Source organism: Trifolium pratense, linkage group LG5 (genome assembly GCF_020283565.1).
Source record: "Trifolium pratense cultivar HEN17-A07 linkage group LG5, ARS_RC_1.1, whole genome shotgun sequence".
In the NCBI taxonomy this organism is placed as follows: Eukaryota; Viridiplantae; Streptophyta; class Magnoliopsida; order Fabales; family Fabaceae; genus Trifolium; species Trifolium pratense.
Genome location: NC_060063.1, coordinates 12,817,970 through 12,836,846, shown reverse-complemented (window position 1 = coordinate 12,836,846; position 18,877 = coordinate 12,817,970). Strand labels below are relative to the sequence as shown.

The window sequence follows — 18,877 nt, the reverse complement described above, 5'->3', positions numbered from 1 at the left end:
GAAGCCAGCTGGGTTGTTGACGCCATTAGATGTGCCAGAGTGGAAGTGGGACAGTATTTCTATGGATTTCGTGACGAGTTTGCCGAGTACCCCGAGTGGTTTTGATTCGATTTGGGTGATTGTCGATAGATTGACGAAGTCTGCACACTTTATTCCGATTAACATCAGTTTTCCTGTGGCTAAGTTGGCAGAGATTTATATTCGAGTGATAGTGAAACTGCATGGTGTCCCTTCTAGTATCGTTTCGGATAGAGACCCAAGGTTCACTTCTAGATTTTGGAAGAGTTTGCAGGAGGCATTGGGTTCTAAGTTGCGGTTGAGTTCAGCTTACCATCCGCAAACAGATGGTCAGTCAGAGAGGACGATTCAGTCGCTGGAGGATTTGCTGAGAGTTTGTGTACTTGAGCATGGTGGAGCTTGGGATAGTCATCTTCCATTGATTGAGTTTACTTATAATAATAGTTACCATTCTAGTATTGGAATGGCACCGTTTGAGGCGCTCTATGGTCGGAAATGTATGACTCCTTTATGTTGGTTTGAGTCTGGTGAAAGTGTGGTGCTTGGACCTGAGATTGTTCGTCAGACTACGGAAAAGGTTAAGCTTATCAGAGAGAAGATGAAAGCGTCGCAGAGTCGACAAAAGAGTTATCATGATAAGCGCAGGAAAGATCTTGAGTTCCAAGAAGGTGATCATGTGTTTTTGAGAGTCACTCCGGTGACGGGTGTAGGACGAGCGTTGAAGTCAAAGAAGCTCACTCCGAGGTTTATTGGTCCGTATCAGATATCAGAGAGAGTGGGAACAGTTGCTTATAGGGTGGGTTTGCCACCGCATCTTTCGAATTTGCATGACGTGTTTCATGTGTCTCAACTTCGGAGGTATGTTGCGGATCCTTCTCACGTGGTTCCGAGAGATGATGTGGAGGTTAGGGACAACCTTACGAATGAGACTATGCCAATAAGGATTGAAGCGCGTGAGGTGAAGAAACTGAGAGGCAAGGAGATACCTCTTGTGAAGGTCGTGTGGAGTGGAACGACTGGTGAAAGCTTAACGTGGGAATTGGAAAGCAAGATGCGGGAGTCGTATCCTGAGTTGTTCGCATGAGGTACATTTTCGAGGACGAAAATTCTATAAGTTGGGGAGAGTTGTAACGCCCGTTTATTTTATTTTTGGTAGAGTTTAGAGTCCTATTTAATTGATTTATGTGATTATGTGATTTGTTTATTTAATTAAATGGTTTTATTAATAGTTAGTAAGAATAAGATAGGAATTAGAATATTTTAGAATTAAGGGGGCAGATGTGTAATTAAGAGGAAACAAAAGAAATTAGTGGGAATTAATCAAAATTAATTAGAATGAAGGAGGTTAAGAAAAGGATAGTCAGTGAAAAGAAAAATCATTTTCACGTGAAAACAAATAAGTTTGAGAAAAAAAAAGGGAAAAACCAAGAGCAAGAGAGAAGGGGCAAGAGAAGCTAGGACCTTTGTAATTCAATCAAACCAGGTAAGGGTGGGGTTTCACTTCTCTAATTAAGGGCTTAATTCTTCATGTTTGATTAGTGGTTCATGAGAAAATGGGTAGAAATGAGTTTAGGGTTTAATTTGTGAATTACCATGAAAATTGATGAATTGTGTGTTGTTACTGTTAATTTTAATGTATGAAATGCTGCTTGATTATTCTATAATGATTGGTGTCAGAATTGTTGAGAATGATAGAGTTTAGAAAGGATAGGGTTGTTGGTAAAAAGAATAATTGATGATGAATAGAACTAATGAATTGTGCATGAATTGGAGTTGGATTGTTGTGTTTTGTGTTGTATTAAGTTAGGTTATGTAAGAGTGAACTATAGGGTCAAGTTTGGTGAAAATCGGAGTTAAAACGAAGTTTTTGGGTGGAGAATGTCATTTTGCCGAGGGCTGCACAGTGACAGCATCCCCTGTTTCATGTTCTTGCGCTTTTTCAGACGTTTTCTGTTTTGAACTGGGTTTTGGTGTAAACATGAAAGTTGTAGATAATTGTGTTAGCTTTTTAATGGCTTTCGTTTGACTTCAAAATCATTCTTAGAACTTGAGTTATGGTCAGATTACTACACGTAGGTCACAGTGAAATTTCAGTTTATGTACCCGAATTTGAAATACAAACTGGTATTGATCGGTACAGAATTAGCCTTAGTTGAAAACACGAAAGTTGTAGATAGTTGAATTGTCTTTCCAATGGCGTTGGTTTGACACAAAAATACATTGCGAGTAATTTTATATGAATTTATGAAGTTATGTGACGAATTGAGAATATTGTAGAGAGAAGTCCTTGTCAACGTAAAGGTCATCGAGTCGTAAGACATTGTTGTCTATGTTGTAAACCATGTTGGCCTAGTTTTGGGCATTGAGATGTTGTTGTAAAGTTGTTGTTAGTCGTCGTGTCGCATATTGGACGTTGGGGGCTTGATGCTCCGTATTCTAAGATGGGGGCTTGATGCTCCGTTTTTAAGATGGGGGCTTGATGCCCTGTAGCCGAATTAAGGCATTGGAAGTTGGGGGCTTGATGCTCCGTTTGGTACCACATGCGTAAGAGTCTTGTATAGTCGAGTCGAGTCGTGTTGTTGCATTTGTTGAGTCAAGTCGAGTCGTGTCATGAGATGAGAAGATGGATTTAATGAAGGATAATATGATGAAGCTTAAAGCTAATTTTTATGATTTTGTTGAATACTGAATTATGAACTATTGATGAGATGATGATTATGTTGTTAAGTTGATTTATATGTTGCATGATTTATTATGCTTTTAATTATTGAATTGTGATCTCACCCTTCTGTTGGAATTGCCGCCTTGTGGGCAAGTGCAGATTTCCAGGACTAGCTGTTGATGTGAGTGGACTCCTCACGTGTCTAGGTGCTCTGATACGTAACGGGGCGGGCTTTGATTATTGGATTTTCCTTGTTACGTATTAGTTTTATGATTTTATGTTGAAAAACAATTATGTTGATTTTACTTACTACTATGAATCAAGTTGAGACCTTAGTGCAAAACTTTGATGGAACAATTGTTGAATAAATATTGTTATATTTCCGCCGCGATTTCAGTGAATATCGTTGACATGATTGTTTTAAATAAATAAAAATTTTCCTATTTATTACTTGAATAAAATAGTAGCGTAATACTCCGTTTTTTTTTTAAGTTACTCTGATTTATCTTTCCGTTGCGATTTTTGGGAAACGGGGTGTTACAGAAGGCATTCCGGGGGTCGAAGGATGGTGAAGCTTGTTGGGCTATCTAAAACGCCGGTGATAGTGGGGAACAAGCATTTCTTCAGGAGGACGGACTTAGCTACTCCGGGGGCTGAAGAGGGTGCGGTGAATCTTGTGGGTGCTACCAAACATCCTATGGTAGTGGGAGGCAAGATCTTCATGAGGGCGGAAGGCATTCCGAGGGATGAAGGTGAGGTACAGCTTGTGGGAAGCAAGTGGAGGATGGTGCCTAGGTCAAGGTTCAAGTGGGACTTGGACTTGGCCGGTGATCTTGAATAGAGGTTCAAGATGGAGAGAGCAGCACGGTGGTTGATGGGATCACCATCGATTTAAAGGCAAGGTGGAGAATTGTTGGATATGCCTTGAAATCTCAGTTACAAGAAGTCAGAAATATCTTTGTTGAATCTTTTTGCATCTTTGATGTTTTGAAGATTTTTTGGGAAAAAAAATATATATATATATTTTTGGAAGATACTTTGACTTGGATTTGTTTTATTTTAAAACAGATTTGTTACTAGTTTTTTGGCATATATTTTTCTATAAATAGGGATCACTTTATTCATAGAAAAATAAGAGAGTGAAAGGAACAATAAGGATTTGCCACCATCAAAGGCTAGGGTTTTAGAGAGAGAACAAAAGGGTTTTCTTTTGGTATAATTCTAGGGCAAATGTTTATTGTTTGCTTTGTTCACCTTGGGTAGACTAGGTCAAATTGAGTTTCTTCATCACGGGAAGGAATTCGGGATTTGGGTAGAGTTAGGGTTTGCTAATTCTTGTAACCCAAATTTGGGAATTGCTTGTAAGTGACTTATTTGATTCTAGTGGAACGGAGGGCTGCTCTCTCCCCCAGACTAGGTTATTTTAACCGAACTGGGTAAACAAAGATTTGTGTCTCTTCTCTCTTTTATTTGTTTACTTGCTTTTGGATTATTATTATCATCATCTCTATCAACTCTTTGATATTGGTTGCTTGACTCAATTGCTCCACACATCAAGTTTCGTATTGGTGTGATTTTATTAACGAATTCAAAACAGTTATTGTTCCGATGTTAAGTTCCCAATGGTAGGGAATTTGTTCGATTTATGTTTTGAAGGATTGGTTGAATTTTGTGCTACCGCCGCTTAAAAAAAAAAAGAAGATCGCATATAAGGGTACTTGAATTGTTTGTCTTCTGATTGTTGCTTTTTCAAGCCTTGCAAAATATTATCGATATTGGTTTTCCATGGATGGGAATATTAGATTGGTTGGTATGTTTCAGAATCAAAGCTTTGCGTCCAAGCAGTTGAAGATTTGGTGAAGTTCTATTGATATAAATATGATTGTGTCCAAGTTTGTACGTTTGGCATATTAAAATAAAAGAAAGGAAATATTTTTATTTTTATAGTAATTTCATTGGTTCCTTCTTGAATTTCGGTGCAGTGTGGTGTTTGTTTGATGATCAGTGCTTCTTTGTTTGGATTTGTTGGTTCAATTTGATTTTGTTTGGTTTGGTCAGTTTAGCTTGGTTCAATTTGTCTAATTGATTCCATATTGATTCTTCTTCTGGTTGCATTGCACTTCTCTCTGCCTTCTTCTGATTGATTGCACTTCTTCCTGGCTTCTTCTGATTGCATTGCACTTCTCCCTGGCTTCTTCCGATTGATTGCACTTCTCCCTCTATTGGTTGATTCTTCTACTGAATTCTTCTGATTGATTGCACTTCTCCATGGCTTCTTCTGATTGCACTTCTTCCTGACTTCTTCTGATTGATTGCACTTCTCTCTGGCTTCTTCTGATTGCATTGCACTTCTCTCTGGCTTCTTCTGAATGATTGCATTTCTTCTTGGCTTCTTCTGATTGCATTGCACTTCTCTCTGGATTCTTCCGATTGATTGCACTTCTGCCTCTATTGGTTGATTCTTCTGTTTGGTTTGGATCTGTTCGTTTAATTTGTAACAAGTTTAAAGCTTAGTGTTTGAAGTTTATAGTATTTAGTATGTTTTTCGTATTTTGTTTGAAAAACTCACAATGCTTCTTGTTGATGCATCGTGAGTTTGAGAGTAGGTGTTAGATAATAAAATAATAGGCTATATATTGGGCCTATTAATTTAGAGTCCATTAGGTTTTATATATATATATATATATATATATATTCTCAAGTAATGCAATTGTAATGTTAAGCTATTGGTATTCTATTGAAACCATAGCCGTCTCTTTCTCTTTTCGTATTTGTATCTCTGATTCTAACAATGATAACTTTATTGGATTTTTGTTGGGGACTGCTGCAATATAATGAAAGTTGAACAAATAATTTTGAAAAAGTTCGATTCACCTTCACGAATTGGGTAAATTGGAGAATTTTCGTCGTGATACTTCAGAAACTTTTACATATATTGCTTCAAAATAAAATAAAATGAATCAATGATAGTTTACAGAATAAAATTCTCTTAATTGTTCTCGTACATTAGAAGAAAATAAAAATAACTTAGAAATATTTTGATAAATTTTGACTCATAAACTCATAATTTTTTTTCCACCTATAAAATGTCTCTATTTATATAGAAACATTAAAAAGATCAAGAACAATGGTAAGAGAAGAAAAAAATTACACATCAAATTTTTATAATATGGTAAAATGTGGGGTTGCAAACCAAGAGTGATGTAAGAAGTAAAATTAATTCCTATATTACCTGAAATTGACCGGGTTTGTTTACTGGGATGACGAGATCTAATACTCTAAGATCTTGCTTGTCGTCTTGGTTTGCCAAATACGCAATGGTGCCAGCAGGAAGTTTAATGGTATCACCGCGCTCAAGGTTAAAGGATTTTCTATCATTGGAGTTCAACACTGTTAGAATGGCTCTCCCTGCAAATTCCAATTAACATTAAATTTTAATTTCAAGGTATGAAATGTTTGTTCTTCGCAAAATTTCTTTATCTATATAAAATCTTACATCGTATTCAATAGAGTATGATATTTAAACGGCTTAATGGCATTTTTAGTCCTCCTATTTTATCAAACTCACAAAAATAGTCTCTTTATATTAAAATCGAACTTTTTGATCCTCTATTTTCATATTTGTTGCAATATATATTGATCTCACCCTATATTTTTAGGACTAAAAATTGTGATTTTTGGCATTATAAAAGGTAATTTATTGTCTGCGACATTGAATCTAAAGATAAAATATCACATTTGAGCCTAAAATTCATTTTTATTGCCATTAAAAGTTGTAATTTTCAAGGCAAAAAAGAAGAAGAAAAAAATGTGTTAGAATCAAAATTGCAACAAATATGAAGATACGGATCAAAAAGTTCGATTTTAAAATAGAATGACTATTTTCGTAAGTTTGATAGATTAGCGGGACAAAAATGCAATTAAGTCTATTTAAACCTTACATAATAATTTTACTACATAATATAAAATAAACTACTTGAGATAAATATTTCATTATCACTTAGAACTGCAAGGATAAAGTCAGCATCATTATGTTGTGGAAGAAAAAGTGTGTGAGGCTTAGAATTATATTCCAAAAGACGATAGTTTTGAAGATTCTCAAATATCTCGGAACGTTTGTCGAACCTTTGAAGGAGACGGATGTGACCATTTTCATTTTCGAAAAGAGTTTGAAAACGGTTATACTTAAACAAAAAAGGGTTAGGGTTTTCTTGATCATGTCTAGAAGAGACAGAAACTGAGGAAGCTAGGGAAATAATTCCCAACAGCATCAAAAGTTGAAATGGAGCTTTGATTGCCATGTTGATTTTGAATTAATGTCACTTATAGCTTGGATAATGAGATGATGGAGTACACTGAGATATTCAAAGGTATTTATAGCCATAGAAATTAAAGATATATATTGTGATATATGAACATTTGGCCATGGTGTTGCATGCATGTTGACGAGTGTTTTGAATTGAACAAAATTGAGGTGGCAAAATGAAAAGAACAGTGTGGTACTGAATTTGGGTTGTGGACTTTTGTTTGAATTTGATGAATTTGGACATTCTTTTGGTTAAGGGGATGCTTTATATATATATTTGTCTTCATCACTGACCAATTGTTAGACTTGGATTTTCGATCATGCATATATTAATTAAGGATGCAGACCGTATTAAAGAAAAAAAATGAAGGATGTGATGGATTATGGAACTGCTTGTTGGAACAAAATTGATTTAAAAATGTTTGCCCATAAATCTATTAAGGTTTTGATGATAACAAAGTATTAATATACAATTGGAAGGACTAAAAATTTATTTTAAGTGTGCAGAACTTAGCTTCAGACAAGCTCTGAAGAAAGCTCAGAAGACAAGTCCTCAGAAGTTCGCAAGAACTCAGAAGATAAGAATCTTCAGAAGTTACTTACATCAGAGGATGAAGACATCAGAACTTACTAAAGTCTGAAGTGAATCAACTCTGAGGTATATCTTGAATGGAGTGAAGATTCGAATTTGAAGGTCAACTCTCTTACCTATGAAGAAAAGGACCTCTCAACCTTGATCAGAACAGCTACTTACATTTTGTCTGTCCACAATGGAGAACGTGGGCTATCAGACTTATTAGCTGAATAAGGAAAGTCTTCTCTGCACATGGTCAAAGTGTCTGAAACTCTTACTCTATTTTGGAAACGACCAAACTGCATCAGACAAGTTGCTTGAAGACAAAAGTTTATCTTCATCAACGGTCATCTTTGCAACGACGCTTTCTCAGTCCTATATATACTAGAAGAATCAAGTTGCAAAGTAATCAACAATCTTACACGCGCTCGAACAAACTCTGATTTGCGAATACAAGCTCTGAACCTCTGAACTAGTGTTTTTAACTCTTAGTCCAAATACTTTGTACTCATTGTATTTGCTTATTAAGGTTCTCTTAAGAGCAGTTGTATTCTTTCAACAACTTTATTATCTCTATTATTTGAGAAGTCTTAAGCTTGTGTGCTTAAGTGAGAAGTCTTAAGCTTGTGTGCTTGAGCATTGTTGTGAAGTCTCTTGCTTGTGTGCTTGAGCATTGTTGTGAAGTCTCTTGCTTGTGTGCTTGAGCATTTGTAATCTTGTGTGATTATAGTGAAATCCCTTGGAAGTGCAAGGAGACTGGACTACTCTCGTTTTGTGAGAGGAACCAGTATAAATTGCTTGTGTGATCTCTCTCTCTCTTATCTTGTTTTATTTGTGTTACTTATCCGCTGCTGTTGTAGTTAAGTTAAGAACTTTGAAAAAGTTTTAACTTGGCTAAAACACAATTCAACCCCCCCTTCTTGTGTTTTCACACCTTCAATTGGTATCTAGAGCACTGGTCTGTTACTTTCACTTAACAGTGAGACAGTAAAGATCTTGTGAAAGCACTATGTCTGGAGGAGACGATAGTACTAGAACAACTGGTGAGGCCAGTGGTGCTGGTGGTGGTCCTAGAAATGCTTTTTGTTTTGACTACTTAAGTAATGAGTCACATGAACATAGTGGCAATAGAAAAACCCCTATATTCAATGGTGATGCATCATTATTTGAGTGGTGGAAGGAAAGACTGTATAGCAATATTACTGCTATTGATCATGAGTTGTGGGATTTGGTTGAGCTGGGAGTAACTTTTAAAAACTTAAATGAACATGGAAGGTTGTCCATTGAGCACAAAAAGTTACTCTCACCAGCTAACCTAAAAACCTACACCAAGCATCACAGAGTAAAGGACATTGTTGTTGGTGCTATTAGACATGAAGATTATGTCAGAATAGAAAACAAGTCATCAGCTAAATCTATCTTTGACTCTATGTGTGCTACCTATGATGGTAATGAAAAGGTTCAAGAGGCTAAGGCTAGTCTCTTGATAAGGCAATATGAACTCTTCACCATGCAGCAAGATGAAAGCATTGAGACTATGTTTACAAGGTTTCAAATCCTTGTATCTGGTCTTAAAGCTCTTAAGAGGAGTTACTCTACCTATGACTATGTTCAGAAGATTCTGAGAAGTCTTCCTATTGCATGGAGACCTAAGGTCACTGCAATAGAGGAAGCTCAAAATCTCAAGACTCTGAGTCTTGAGGCTCTGATAAGCAATCTCAGAAGCCATGAGATGGTTCTGAATGCTGATTCAGAAGCTAAGAAGAAGTCCAAGTCTGTGGCTTTACAGTCAACTAGGACTCCTTCTAAAGCTCTTAAGACTCAGCTTCTTGACATTGAAGAGGAATCTTCTGCAAATGGTCAAGAGGAAGAAATGGGGGAAGACGAGTTTGCCTTATTCACCAAGTTTCAGCAATGGAACAGGCTTAACAAAAGAAACTTCAGAGGAAACAGCTCAAGAAATTTTGTCAGCAAAAAGGATGATCAGAAGAACTGCTTCAACTGTAAGAAGCCAGGACACTTTATTGCTGACTGTCCAGAAATGTCTGCCAAAGACTAAAGCAAAAGATACAGCTCAAAGAAGCAACAATTTAAGAGCAAATTGAAAAAGAGTCTGATGGCTACTTTTGAGGAGCTATCATCTGAGGAGGAAGTTGAGGAAGAGGAAGAGGCAAAGCTAGCCCGAATGGCTTCAACCGACTCAGATGCAGATTCAGAGGATGAATCAGAATCAGATTCAGAAGTTACAGATGAGGTATTTTCTGATTGCTCTAAACCTCAACTTATAACTGCGCTTAACAAGGTCATTGAGAAACATCTCAGAGTGTTAAGCAAACAAAAAGCTTTACAAGAAAAGCTTAATACTCTGACTGAACAGGAAGGTCATTTTCAAGGTCTATATCAAGAAACTCTGAACAGAGTAAATGATCTTGAAAAAGGCTGTGTTGTGTATCACAAACCTATTGATGAGCAGGAAATGGCTCTTCAACAGTTTATGCATCTCAACCTTGGGAAGAGCAAGGCTGCTAATTGGATTTATAATGTCATGAGACATAGAGGAGAAGGAGTTGGCTATGAATATGGTAGAACATATTCAAAGCTAAAGACCTTTGCCAAAAAGGTTGGAAAATCTTGGGTTTATTATGTTGTTCCACAAAGTGAAGAGGGAAAGAATTTTGGTACTCTGGGAAATGAGGATGATGATCTGAGAAAATTAGAAGCTGACAGCTCAGAGGAACCAAGTTCCTCAGGATCTGGGAAGAAAAGTTCAGAAGATAGGAGTTATTCAGAACCTGAGAATATTAGTTCAGATGTTCTGAAAACTTCAAAATCTGAGACTTCAACTTCTAGAACCAAAGGAACTTCAGTACCTGAGGCAAGTCAATCTAAAAGCTCAGAAGTTTTTAAAAGAAAAAATTCAAACTCCAAACCTCAGAGGCAATACAAGACTCAGATTATTTATGATTCTAGAGTCAGTAGATATAACCAACCAGAACAAAGGATTGGTGATAAATACAAATTCTGGAATCATAAACAATCCAAATCCTGGAATAATAACAACTCTCAAACAAAGAAAAAGTTCCAAAAGAGTTATTATTCCAAATCAAAATCTTTCTCTAACACTCAGCAACATAGTAAGCATTTGTGGACTAACAAGCGTGGACCCAGAAGAAAATGGGTACAAAAAGCTGAAATAATGTACCATTCAGATTTACCAACTAGGAAAGGATATGTCCTACCTAAAGCATGGAAACAAGTCCAATGCAGAGGAAGAAGGGCTTATGTCCTAGACAAATGGCTGACAGGTTCTCAAGTTTGCAATCAGAACTTGAGAAATGAAGAGAAAGAATACTGGGATGACTTTATCATTAACTGTGATGAAGAATTCTACCACAATGATTAAGTTGTTTCTCTTACAGCCTACCACTCAAGGAAGTATCATGAATCACTCATGGTATCTGGACAGTGGATGCTCAAGGCATATGACTGGTAACAAACAACTATTTTCTAAGTTGACTCTGAAAGAAGGAGGATCTGTTGGCTTTGGAGGCAATCAAAAAGGAAAAATAATAGGTACAGGTACAGTAGGTAACTCTTCTCTTTCTATTAATGATGTTTGGTTAGTTGATGGACTCAAGCATAACCTATTGAGCATAAGTCAATTTTGCGACAATGGTTATGTAGTTGACTTTAATAAGGAATCATGTACTGTGTCTAAACAATCTGACAACTCCATTGTATTCAAAGGTTTGAGAAAGAACAATGTTTATAAAATAAATCTTTCTGATTTGAATGAACAAAAAGTGGTGTGTCTTTTGACCTTGAGTGAAGAAAAATGGATCTGGCATAAGAGGTTAGGCCATGCTAACTGGAGGTTAAACTCTAAGCTTATCAAGCTTGACCTTGTGAGAGGTTTACCAAAAATTAAATATCACTCAAACACACTTTGTGGTTCTTGTCAAAAAGGAAAGATTACAAAATCTTCTTTTAAACCCAAAAACATTGTTTCTACCTCAAGACCATTGGAACTTCTTCACATTGATTTGTTTGGGCCAGTTAACACTGCCTCTATCAATGGAAAGAAGTATGGATTAGTAATTTTTGATGATTACAGTAGATGGACTTGGGTAAAATTCCTAAGAACAAAAGATGAAGCTTATGATGAGTTTAGCATCTTCTGCAAACAAATTCAAAATGAAAAAGGCTACACTATTTTAAAAGTTAGAAGTGCTCATGGTGGAGAATTTGAAAATGAACCTTTTGAAAACTTTTGTGAAAAATATGGCATCTTGCATGAATTCTCTTCTCTTAGAACTCCTCAACAAAATGTGGTTGTAGAAAGGAAAAATAGAACTCTGCAAGAAATGGCCAGAACCATGATGCATGAAACTAATGTAGCACAGTTTTTATGGGCAGAAGCTGTAAACACAGCATGCTATGTTCAAAATAGAATCTATATCAGATCTAAGTTGAACAAAACTGCTTATGAATTGTTCAAAGGAAGAAAACCTGACATTTCTTATTTTCATCAGTTTGGATGTACTTGTTACATTTTAAACAACAAAGTCCATCTAAAGAAATTTGATGCTAGAGGTTATAAGGGTATCTTTATAGGATACTCTGAACGCTCAAAAGCATACAGACTGTATATTTCTGAAACACATATTGTGGAAGAAACAATGCATGTCAAGTTTGATGACAAAGAGCCTGACCAAGTGTCAGAGCTTGTGGAAGGTTTGTCTAGATTTCAGGTATCAGAGGATCAGTATTCAGATATTCCAAACTACTCAGAACATCCATTCTCTGAAGAACCTCTGAACATGACAGTTCCTACAGACCCTGAACATCAAAGCAATGAAGCAACTGCTGAACCTGCTGTTGATTTGTCTGAAAATGATGAACCCCCTAGAAACACCTTCAAATACAAATCATCACATCCAGAGGAACTGATCTTAGGCAACAAAGATAGTCCAAGAAAGACAAGATCTCAACTGAGAAATGAGGAATCTTTAGTTGGTCTTATTTCAATGATGGAACCTTCAAAGGTTGATGAAGCTCTGAAAGATGATGCTTGGATAGTAGCAATGCAAGAAGAGCTGAATCAATTTCAAAGGAATGATGTATGGACTCTAGTGCTCAAACCTTCACACAAGAACATTATTGGAACAAAATGGGTATTCAGAAACAAGCTAAATGAACAAGGTGAAGTGGTAAGAAACAAGGCTAGACTGGTTGCACAAGGTTATAGTCAGCAAGAGGGGATTGACTATACTGAAACCTTTGCACCAGTAGCTAGACTTGAAGCTATCTGGTTACTTCTATCTTATGCTGTTAATCATGGAATAACTTTGTATCAGATGGATGTTAAAAGTGCCTTCTTAAATGGTTTTATTTCTGAAGAAGTGTATGTTAAGCAACCTCCTGGTTTTGAAGATGTCTCAAACCCAGAACATGTTTTCAGATTAAAGAAATCACTGTATGGTCTGAAACAAGCTCCAAGATCTTGGTATGATAGACTCAGTAATTTCCTTCTTGAAAAGGGTTTTGAGAAAGGGAAGGTTGACTGCACACTCTTTAGAAAAACAACCAAAGAAGATATTTTAATCATTCAAATATATGTTGATGATATTATTTTTGGTTCAACTAATGCTTCCTTGTGCAAGAATTTCTCTAAGATAATGCAGGATGAATTTGAAATGAGCATGATGGGAGAATTGAAGTTCTTCCTTGGAATTCAAATTAATCAGAAGAAGGAAGGAACTTATGTTCATCAATCAAAATACACCAAAGAACTTCTGAAGAAGTTCAACATAGATGATTGCAAGATTATGAACACTCCCATGCATTCAACTACCAACATGAGCAAGACAGAAGATGAAGGAAAAGTAGACCAAAAAGTCTACAGAGGTATGATTGGTTCCTTACTCTATCTGACAGCCTCTAGGCCAGATATTTTATTCAGTGTTTGCTTATGTGCAAGATTTCAGTCAGATCCTAGAGAATCTCATCTTACTACTGTAAAGAGAATCTTTAGGTATCTGAAAGGAACAACTAATCTTGGACTTCTCTATAAGAAATCCAATGATTATGTGCTAAATGGATTTTGTGATGCTGACTATGCCGGAGATAAAATTGAAAGAAAATCCACAAGTGGAAATTGTCAATTTGTTGGTGAAAACCTTATCTCCTGGGCTAGTAAGAGACAAACTACTATAGCTTTGTCTACAGCAGAAGCAGAATACATTTCAGCAGCTAAGTGTTGCACACAACTACTCTGGTTAAAATATCAGCTAGAAGATTATCAAGTAAGCAGTCACAATATTCCTTTATATTGTGATAATACTGCAGCCATTCATCTTTCTAAAAATCCTATTCTTCACTCTAGAGCCAAACATATTGAAATTAAACACCATTTCATCAGAGATTATGTTCAGAGAGGCATTATAGATATTAAGTTTGTTGATACTGAAAATCAATGGGCTGACATATTTACTAAAGCCTTACCTGTTGAAAGATTTGATTTTATAAAGAAACATCTGAACATGTTTTCAATCTCTGAATAAAATTTTTTTGGCTTCTAAGGTGTAAGAGGTTATGTATCTCAGAACTTCTGTTTCAGAACATCTGAACACATATGATCTGAAGTACTTGACTCTGATAGAATCTTTTCAACTCAGAGGCTCTGACCTTTCTAAGTGGAAAACGTTCAGTATTCGCTACTGAACAGTTAATCACTAAGTTGGCAATTACCAAGTAATCTTTTGCACGTGGCTCATGTGTGTCAGGTAGTTGGTGGTTAATGATGACTTTTGTTATTCAAATTTTTGTCAATAAGCGTAACTTCCCATGTTTGCCATTTTTGTGTTAACTGTACGCATTTAAATAAACTTACACAATACACTTGCACACTTTTCACTCTCACAACCTACACCTTTATTTCTCTCTAAACCTCCAACAAAAATCTTCTTTCTCTCTCGTTAGTTCCTACCCTAACCCTAAACTTCATCATGGCCGCTTCTTCTTCAACTTCAACAACTAAGATCCCTCCGTTCATGTTCAAGAATCTTCAAATAGTTCGGAACGAGATGGAATTCCCTGAATCTCAATTAACTCTACTTCCTGAGAAGATGGTCGACTTCGAAAGTTTAAAAGCAAATGGATTTGATGTAAAGCCATACTTTTCTGCTCAAGGCTGGGATAGATACTTTGAGATGCTAAATGGTCCTATCTACCCAGATCTTTTGAAGAAATTCTGGATGAAAGCAAGAGTGTTTACTAAGGTCGAAGCTAGGCAAGAAGAACTTGCAGCTATTGAAAGGGATCCTAGCATGAAGGGTAAAACCAGAAAAGAAACGAGTCTTTTGGAATTTACTGGTACACATATTAGGTCTAATGTCTGTGGTATCAATCTCACCTTTTCTAAGATTCATTTTAACGCTCTTCTGGGTTTGGAAAACTCTGGGTTGGTCTTAGACAAGTATGAGAAGGATACAAGGTTTAGAAAAGATCTTCTGCATAGGATGTGTGTGGATATGGAGCTGAAGGGAAAGGTTAAAGGTTTGACGGATGAATGCAGAGTTTTATTCAAGATAATTTTGTCCTCTATCAGTCCAAGAGTGGGTGGTACTGATACTATCTCCTGGACTCATCGTCATCTGATATACTTTCTTCTGACTGAAAAGAAAGTAAATCTGGGAGATTATTTCTTTGAGAGGATCTGTGAAGCCATCTTCTTAAGCAAGTCTCAGAGGAAAACAACTATTGTTTATCCTAGACTGATTTCAGATCTTCTCTTTCAAGGTCACATCATAGAAAATCTGAAGAAGTTCTATCCAGAACTTGTGACTTGTAAGATTACTCCAGAAGTTCTGACTGCCAGTTTTCTGACTAAGATGCATCTGATCAACACTAAAGTGGTTCAACCTGCACAAGAATTCTCATTTCGTCTTGATGATAGGTTGTATGTGGATGGTTATCCTCTAATCTCTGAATTGGATGCTGAGCACATTATTTAGGATTATCTGAAGGATCTACAAGCTGAAGGTTTTGAAGTCACTAGGGGAATGATTCCAAAGGCTCCAGTGAACATGTACAATCCTAAGCAGAGGAAATCCAAGAGGAAAGCTGATACTCAAGAGGATCAAGTTAAGCCAGATCTTCTTGCTCAGAAGAAAGTCAAGGTTGAGCAAACTCTTGCTGAGCAAAGAACTAAGAAGAAGCATGAAGCTGCTGCTGACAAGTTTGCTGAAGCATCGTCTAAAAAGCCAATCATTCTTGATGAGGAGGAAAGTGAATCAGATGAGACTCAGTCTGATGAAGAGACTCAGTCTGATGAGGAAACACTTGGTGCCAGGCTGCGAAAGAAACAAGTTCCTGATTCTAAAGGTAAGACTCCTAAGTATGTATTCAATGAAGCTGAAATTGGAATAGGTTTTACCAAACCCCTTAGAACTATCCATCCCAAACCCATCAATATTTCATCTTCTGACAATTCAGAAGAAATTGCTTGTTCTTCTGATAAATCTCAACAGAAGGGTAAACAAGTTTCTTCTGATAATCCTCTTTCAGAACTAGAAAAACACCTAAGCCCTGACCCCTTAAATAACCATTCTTTTACTCACGAAACCAACAAATCATTATCACCTCCCAAACCAAAATCACCACCAAATCAACCATCATCTGAACCTCAACCAGATATCTCTCCTGCACCCATTAACTCTCCCACCAAACAACCCTCTCCCAGCAAATCTCCTGAACCAATCTCTGAACCCGCTCCATCTGAACAACTTCATGAGCTTAACCCTAACTCAGGTGCTGAACATGTTTCTCCTGAACGTGTTCACACTTGTGCTCCAAGACCTTCAGAAGTAGATGTTGTTCTGGTTGACAACTCTGCTCCTGAATCACCAAAACACTCAACCATTCCCTATATCTCTCCCACACCTTCTGACCTTTTTAGCAACCTATCCAATCAGCTTTATGATGATCTTCTTAGGTTGTCTAATATTATGAACAGGTTCTTGGTATGTCTTTCTGATGTGGATGTTGAAGTATCTTCTATCAAGGCCAAGGTTTTTCATGCTCTAGACTTGGTTGGTAAGGATATCAAGGCTGTGATTAGTAAGAGGGATCTGGAGGTTGTTAATCTGATGAGAGAAGATCTTGCAAGGGTCAGTCGAAAGAGGTTAACCATGTTCAATCATGAGGAAACTTAGCTTGCTAGGATTGCTGCTTTGACTGCTAGGGAAACTGCTGATGAGTTGCTACTGAATGTTTTCAAGAATTGCTGGGTGGATTCCAAGTTGTTCAAGAGTTTAGACGATCAGAGGATTGAATCTGAACGACTTGCTCAAGAGACTGAGAGGATTGCTCAAGAAGCTGTGATGCTGTCTCAGGAAGATGTTCTCATGCTTGACTATTCAGAGGATGGTGGATCCTCCTCTGATAAAGGAAAGGCTCCAATGGAAGCAGATCAGCTGAGTGTCTTACAGGAAGCTAATGAGCAACAAAGGGCTGATCATCAGAATCTGGAATCCAAAGTGGACAAGCTGGATTCTAAGGTGGACAATCTCAACGACAAATTCGACATCATCATAGCCCTCCTCAAGAAACCCTAGGATTCTAAGCACTGATTATCTGTTGTTTAAATTATCTTTTGTTTGTTTTGTTTATCTCCTTCTGAACATTTGATTTTAACTTTTATGGTTTTAACTTTGGTTTTGTTTATCATGTTCTTGCTTATTTTGCGTGTTTGTGTTTTGATTCTCTTATCTTTTCAAAATTTTTGTTACAACTTATTTATAGACAGAAACATAAGAACCAACAGAATTTAAAGAATTTTTTTTTATTAAAATCGCTGAATATGCTCTGAATACATTAGCAAAAGAAAAAGACAACCTAATCCTATTCAGATAGACTCTCAGAGGAAATCTCAGATTTCGCCTCAGAATCACCTGAAGAAATTTCTATAGGCTCTGGGCTTTGTTCTTCGTCTTCTTCTTCTTGTTCCTCTTTAGGAACATATCCAGCTAAAAACTCAGCATAGTCCGCATCTATCTCATCCTCTTCAGATTCAGACTCTGAAGAAATTATGATAATTTCTGCTTCTTCTGGTTTCTTGTCATCTTCTTTCTTTTTCTCCTCTCTTTCACGTTCCTCATCTTTCTTTCTGCGGAACTCTGCGATACGAGCACTAAATCTCTTCATTCTTCTTGATTTCTTTTCTCTGAATATTGTTTGCGTTTTGTTGTGAAGAATGTTTGTCAAACTTGTGCTCTATTTATAGTCTTTTTGGCGCTTTGGTTTTTGTTTTGAAATAAATTTCACCTCCGTAACAACCAATTTCTATCTTTAACTGTCTTGGTTTCCTAACTTTTTGCTTTTTACTTTTTGATAATGACAAAAGGTGGAGTAGTTACGCATTAATTGATATGTTTCAAAACCTGAAACCACGCTTTATACGCTTTATGTTTGTTATGTTATTAAAGTTGTTAGCAAATAAATTTGTTTTATTGTGGAGACTGAGTACTTTAAACTGAAAATAAATTTCATTAGTAAGGATAAGTTAAGAGTGCAATTTTAACTTAACCTTATGAGACTCAGGGGGAGAGCTTACAAACCTCTCGTTCTGAAGAAAAATATGAAATTTAATTTTACTTTAATTACTTAATCTTATACTAAATTAAAATATCATGGATAAATCTTAAAGCTAAGCTTTATGGAATATCAATCTTAGGGGGAGCTTGCAAACCTCATAAACCTAAGAGAAACATGATAAGTTAATTTAACAACAATTGTCAATTAATACTTATGTTTGTCATCATCAAAAAGGGGGAGATTGTTGGAACAAAATTGATTTAAAAATGTTTGCCCCTAAATCTATTAAGGTTTTGATGATAACAAAGTATTAATATACAATTGGAAGGACTAAAAATTTATTTTAAGTGTGCAGAACTTAGCTTCAGACAAGCTCTGAAGAAAGCTCAGAAGACAAGTCATCAGAAGTTCGCAAGAACTCAGAAGATAAGAATCTTCAGAAGTTACTTACATCAGAGGATGAAGACATCAGAACTTACTAAAGTCTGAAGTGAATCAACTCTGAGGTATATCTTGAATAGAGTGAAGATTCGAATTTGAAGGTCAACTCTCTTACCTATGAAGAAAAGGACCTCTCAACCTTGATCAGAACAGCTACTTACATTTTGTCTGTCCACAATGGAGAACGTGGGCTATCAGACTTATTAGCTGAATAAGGAAAGTCTTCTCTGCACATGGTCAAAGTGTCTGAAACTCTTACTCTATTTTGGAAACGACCAAA

At 36.5% G+C, this 18,877-nt stretch overlaps 1 protein-coding gene and 1 long non-coding RNA gene across 2 annotated transcripts; one reads left to right on the top strand and one right to left on the bottom strand.

Annotated features, from left to right (window-relative positions):
- The first annotated feature begins 1,109 nt into the window (after window positions 1–1,109).
- Window positions 1,110–3,071, top strand: LOC123882890. Its single transcript, XR_006800022.1, has 2 exons — window positions 1,110–1,501; window positions 2,840–3,071. It is a non-coding gene; the product is annotated as an uncharacterized LOC123882890 (long non-coding RNA).
- A 2,409-nt stretch (window positions 3,072–5,480) lies between these two features.
- On the bottom strand, window positions 5,481–6,981 carry LOC123886060 (vicilin-like). Its single transcript, XM_045935401.1, has 3 exons — window positions 6,679–6,981; window positions 5,913–6,089; window positions 5,481–5,504 (listed from the first exon to the last, which is right to left on the bottom strand). Exons 1-3 carry the CDS (start codon window positions 6,979–6,981, stop codon window positions 5,481–5,483), a joined length of 504 nt encoding a protein of 167 aa, XP_045791357.1.
- Window positions 6,982–18,877: the final 11,896 nt, after the last annotated feature.

Bases quoted from the DNA above. Each gene is read 5' to 3' on its own strand.
- LOC123886060 (XM_045935401.1), bottom strand. From the start codon at position 6,981: ATGGCAATCAAAGCTCCATTTCAACTTTTGATGCTGTTGGGAATTATT. The intron at 6,090-6,678 runs GATAATGAAATA...TTGGAATTTGCA, and splicing joins TTATCCTTGCAGTTCTAAGT to GGGAGAGCCATTCTAACAGT. The intron at 5,505-5,912 runs GTAATATAGGAA...ATTATATTGCAG, and splicing joins ACAAACCCGGTCAATTTCAG to CAGTCCCCAACAAAAATCCA.